Raw genomic sequence first — 6,000 nt, 5'->3', positions numbered from 1 at the left:
ACCTTCTCTTCTCTAGATGTTGAGTATGCCCCCCTCCAAAATCTGACTTGAGGGTACATATGGAGGAATGAGTTTAGGAAGGAGGGGACAAATCACACTTAAGTCTGACAAAAAGTTTGAACCTTTCCCCTGCATACTACATCTCTTGGATCACGCGCACTCCTTTGGCATATCTCTCATATTTATTACAAAGTAAATCAAATTGAAAAAGGTGGGCAAAATTTTTGGGGCAGATTTTGTATTGAAAAAGGTTGCATTAAAACCTCTCAACTTGCCTCCACCTTTTTATGGCGCCCCCCAAATCCTTGCTATGGATGGCATGCAACCAAGGTTTGCATGGGAGAGTACAAAATCTACCATGTCAGTTTGACATGTCCTTGGCAAAGGCTCTCACGTGGGCAAGTTTTTTGGTGAAGTTAATCTCAAGGAAAAGAACACATCTCCTAAACTTTATTGCTATCTTTGCCATTCAAATTTTTTGCTGGTAGTCTCGTCTTGGGTAGCGTGGAGAGTGGAGGGGTGTTTTTTGGGGGCTCGTGCCCACATTGGGGAAAGGGTTTTTGACATGGGAAAAAGGGAGCAGGTTTGTTAGTGGGGTTTAGTATTGGTTGTGATAAAGTATGAAGTTATTGGGTAAGATTTAGATGTTAGCTAGTTTATTTCATTAGTAATTTAATTAGTATATTGTTTTTTTGTTTTTGTATACTTTATTATTATAGTAGATTATTTAAGTTAGTTGTTGCTATGGGCTTTTAATTAGGTTTAGATAGATAGTTTGATTTTGTAAATAGATTTTTGCATTGGTTAAGTTAAAAGTAATTAAAGTAAAAATAAATTTAGGGTATGTTTAGTATGTTCTAATGTTGAGAAATTGTCATTGAAATAAAATTGGTTGCTAATATTAGTATATCAATATGTTAAAAGTTAAATACTGTTAGTGTTTTAATAAGCTTTCTAGGATTATAGGTTAGATTAATTTTGTTTAAGTTATCTTATTATTATTATTATATTAAGTATGTTAAATATGTTTATGTTAGAATAGACTTGGAGATTGAAGTACTATTAGTCTAAGGTTTAATTCTAGTAAAAAAATTAAAGTTAGAAGTAAAGATAAACTAATTCGATTATTTTAGTGTTAACAATTGTATTGTATCAAATTGTAATCTAGGTGTTAGTTTAGAGTCAGGATTTTCTTTTACAAGTTAGACTAAATTATAATTAATGTTAGATAGTAAAGTTAGAAGTTAGTTGTTATAAGATTAATGTTAGTTAGCTTAAATTTTAGTTGTTGATGTGGTAAAGTTAGTGGTTAGATGTTAAAAGATTAGTTAGTACTTTTCATTTGCCTGAATATTTAGTTATAATAAAATAAGATGGGTGGCATATGTCGAATTATAAATTTGTAGTTGTTAATTTGAGCATTGTATTATTTGATTTATTAATTAGTCTTGGAGGGAATAATGATGATATTATTATGTCAATATAAAAAATCAAGTCGAGATATCGAATGCTGGATGTTATTTTACTTAGAGAGTTCTTCTTACTTCTATGTCTCGAATAATAAAAGTCATAATTACTTATATTGTTATTATAATGATTGAATTATACCATTGTTAATATTTGGACTAAATAATGTTATAGTAGTCATATTTATACTACAAAAAGGTAGTTGCCAATTATGCTTGTCTAGTAAATAGATTGGTGGTTTATGTATGAGTCATTGAAATTTATACGAAAGTACAAACTTAATGACCTGTTCCCACATGTTGATCATAAACCTAAATGGAGATGACAAGACACTGTGAAGGGAAACATGTTGGTATCTTGCAGTGTACTTATGTCGTAACTGATTTAAACTTATTAAACTTAGTAGTGTGATTATCCTAACAAAACAAAAAAAAATTTGTGTGTTTTGCCCTTTTGTATTTTGGGCATGACATGGTTTCGCTCCCCTAGGGGAAGAAACCCAACAGCCGTTAGGGGGTCCAATGACCGCGATAGAGTAGATGTTATAGATATTCCCAATAGTTGATCAAACATGTAGTAATATTTGATCATTTTTTAGCTTTTTTTGGTTGGTGATTGACCCATTTGTGCCACTAATGGGACATCCATAACGATTGGTAGGACATTTTACCACATGTACTGGCGTCTTTTGGCGAGTGAATACTAGAGGCGAATATAATAGATATCGGGCAAGTGGTTTAAAATGACACTTCTTGTCCAATTCGCACTCCATGACATCTAGAAAGAGATCCATAAATACCTAAACACTGAAATCTTAACTTTAAAAACTCTTCAAATACCTACAAAAATACACTAAAAAAAATTGACATATTCAAATGAACACATTCAAATGGACATAATTCAACTCAAGCTTTGGGAAATCTAGGTACGACGTCTAGTGTAGGTCTCTTCCCCTCTGTCCTTGGCTCGTGTGCAACATACTTGGTCTTGCAATCGTACTGACCGCGATTTTTTAACCTTCTAGCCTGATAACCTTTTTCATCCCAAAAAAACTAAAACAAAAAGATTGCAAGGAAGGCTTGCTACTTCCACCCATTTCTTTTATTTTAACATTTTAGCCAATTTCCTCAGAATATCAGAAAAAACAGAAACTGTAGCTTTGAAAATCGGCTTCCAATTTAATCTTAGTTATCGTAAAACCCGACAGAGAGAAAAATAAGGGCAGACGAAGGCCGAAGAAAAGAGAAGAGAATTTGCCATGATCTACACAGCCATAGACACATTCTATGTTACAGAAGAGCAAATTGCAAAGTCTCCGTCGAGGAAGGATGGGATCGATTTGGAGACAGAGACAACACTGCGTGTGTACGGTTGTGACTTAATTCAAGAGAGTGGCATTCTCCTCCGGCTGCCGCAAGCGGTCATGGCTACGGCGCAGGTTCTCTTTCATCGATTCTATTTCAAAAAATCTTTCGCACGATTTAATGTAAAGGTATGTTTGAATAACCCAATTGTTTGACTTAAGTTTTTTTCTTTAAGGAAAAATTAGTCTGGGGCTTGTTTGCTTGTGAGCATTGAGTTAGGGTTAGGGTTGAATTGAGTAAACTGTGATTTTTTGTAGAGGGTTGCGGCTAGTTGTGTATGGCTAGCTGCAAAGCTTGAAGAAAGTCCGCGGAGGATTCACCAGATTCTCAATGTCTTTCATCGAATCGAGTGCCGGCGAGAAGAACTGCCGCTTGAACCGCTCGACCCTCATTCTAAGGTCATTTTGCTTTCTTCTTTAACTTCATTGTTAATCTTGAAAATCTTGAATGAATGAATTGGTTATTGCTCTGCAAACTAACATATCTTTATTTTGAAAAATTATATAAAATATGCTGAGCGATATCTTTCTAGAGATGGTGCATGTGTCCTTGATTGGCAGAAAATGTATGGAATTGAAAATACAATTAGATTATTAGATTTATACAATCAGTTGCCTACATCCATGATGAACACATCAATACACAAAAAAATTCTTACACAATTACATGCAAGAAGACAATATCTCAGATGACCCGATGATCCGTATACAACCATTGCTACCATTCTTTTCTTCCCTCTCTTTCCCCGATGATCCCTATACTACCATTGCTACCATTCCTCTCCCTCTCTCTGGACACACACACGAAAATAGTGAAGTACCAAAATGTACCTGAAAATTTAATAAGATTTATCACTAACTTATGAACATTTAGCATATAACCATTTATTTCAACAGACTAGGAAATTTCCTCTGGATCATAGTTATTTAAAAATGGAATTAAAAAAGTCATATGGTTTCCCTTTCCCTTTCAATGCAATTGTCTATTGTTATAATAGCTTTCTGTCTTCAGCCAGCAAACTAGTTTCATTACTTTCATAAACACAATGTGCCAATTCATCTGTTGTTGCCGTTGGTATTAGTCCTTGAATAAGATAATATAAATTATTAATTTCCAACAACAGACCGCAAACGGATCTAAGGGACTGAAGAGGACAACTGAGCCACAGTCAGCAAAGGGAGCACCAAACTGTGTCCATGGAAAGACAAACAAACAAGAAAGAAAAAGCTGAAAGCAGAGAGCAATCAGACTAAATAAGGGACAAGAAGAAGAATCTAAGTGCTTTCCACATTAGATAAGTACCCCTGAAGGATAAGGCCTGAGGTGAGGGTGAGTAATGGTCCTGGGCTGTCTCGAGGATCTTTTGAAGGAAGGATGGTGCTGCCTAGTTTAACCACTGTGAGGTCTCACGGATCTGATGTGGCTCAAAGAAGCAGAGGGGAGCAACCCCCCCGGGAGACAGAGGAGTGAAAAAAGCAGTAATGAGCTGATCAGAAACCCATCTCGGAGGACTCTGGGACTTCAGAATGTGAGCATGGAGCTGCATGGCATCCTGCATATAGAGTGCAAGGCACTGCTGATCAGTATATCTGAAGAAAGAGGATAAGCTCCCGCACCCTCTAAACAATCAGTGAAATGATTTTTTTCCTGATCCATATCACCACCATCCTTGTAACCAAGCTGCTCAGTTCTATCATCTGCCAGTATACTAAATCCAGGTGATTTTTCATTCTGCCAACTAGCATATGCGCATATCATACCCAAAGCTACTAACCTACTGTTTTAGCACTCCTATGTGTCAGTGAACAGATTTGTTGTTCCAAGATAAATTTGAAAAGGACTCAATATGCCCACAATGATTGACAAATAACTTACCAATGGTTGGAGAAATTGCTTATTGAATTAGCAATTTTCCTCTGATTTTTAAATGTACAACTCCCTTTTCTGATGTACTCTAATTTGAGGGTATGCTTTTCACCAGAAAGCAGAAAAGGCAAACTAACACCTGTCTGCAGATGTGATTATATTTAGAATCAAGGGAGACAGATAAATGATACAAAGTCATCTGCTCCGCACCTAAAAAAGATGATTAGAAAAATAAACAGCAACTCCCGTTAGCCTGTCTGCAGATGTGATTATGAATTTAGAATCAAAGAGAGACAGATAAATGATACAAAGTTATCCGCTCTGCACCCACAAAAGATGATTAGAAAAATAGACAGCAGCTCCCTTTAGATAATATATAAGACTCAAAGTTCGTATAATAGACACATCCACAATCAGATATAACAGATGAAAACATCCAAGAGTGACTGCAAATCACAAAGGACTACGACAACAAATCGCGTTTTCAAAATCAAAGAGTTCAAAGACCCTACATTTCTGTACAAAAAGATCAAGTTTTCAAAAGAACCGCACTGTGATTGCCCCCTTTACAGAATAAAAATGCTTCATTCTGATTGATTTGCATTCACATGTCACAGCATGAGGGAGCTCAGATATCTGGACCCTCACATTGGCTTCTAATTTCATATTTAAAGACTTTTCTTCCAATGAGCCTATTCAGTTCAATTTCCATAACTGCTTTTTGAAATTCAAACTATTCTTTTCTTTTATTCCAAAATATTCTCAAGATTTCTGCTTACTAGATGTTCTGGTCTTCTTGTTACTGAGCTTGCATAAGATATTGGTACAACATCAGAAGAGCCAGCATGGAATATTCTTTAATTGATGTACTTCATCTCAACAGAGAAATATAAGATTTCTCCATTAGCCTTTCTTGAAGACATGCACTTTGATTCACTTAAAACGCCTTAAGCCATTCCTTATGATAGAGTACCAGTTAGGCATATTACTTCCATGGAAGCCAGAGATTAGTTTTCAGTTTCCATACACTGCTCAAAGTTCTACTCTCTTAGAATTATAGACAACAGTAAACTGGTAAGGAGATTTGCCTATATTCAATCTGTGATTCTATGGCAGTAGATAGAGTCAACCTATTTGTAAACAACACACATCTCAAGATTTTGTATGGAAGCCACATTTTCTCTACGAAATCTATTGGAGATAAATTAGTTCCAATGTAACTTATTTTACCACTAAATTTATAATCTTTTTACCAGCCACAACATTTCTAGCGTCAGAACTAGTTCATAGTCACATGAACAAT

The 6,000-nt window shown here is 35.5% G+C and overlaps 1 protein-coding gene across 1 annotated transcript in view; it reads left to right on the top strand.

The window, feature by feature from the left end:
* The first annotated feature begins 2,364 nt into the window (after positions 1–2,364).
* RCY1 (arginine-rich cyclin 1) overlaps positions 2,365–6,000 on the top strand; it is a 63,303-nt gene continuing 59,667 nt past the window's right edge. The window contains exons 1-2 of the mRNA XM_089825002.1: positions 2,365–2,959; positions 3,089–3,229. Of these exons, the coding sequence (XP_089681128.1) occupies positions 2,726–2,959; positions 3,089–3,229 (375 nt within the window). The 5' untranslated portion in view covers positions 2,365–2,725. The remainder of the gene's footprint in view (positions 2,960–3,088; positions 3,230–6,000) is intronic.

The sequence above is a fragment of the Cupressus sempervirens genome, chromosome 4 (assembly GCF_028749045.1).
Source record: "Cupressus sempervirens isolate cs-2001-9-10 chromosome 4, ASM2874904v1, whole genome shotgun sequence".
Taxonomy (NCBI): Eukaryota; Viridiplantae; Streptophyta; class Pinopsida; order Cupressales; family Cupressaceae; genus Cupressus; species Cupressus sempervirens.
The sequence above is the reverse complement of the archived record's forward strand: the minus strand, read 5'-3'. Positions and strand labels throughout refer to the sequence as shown.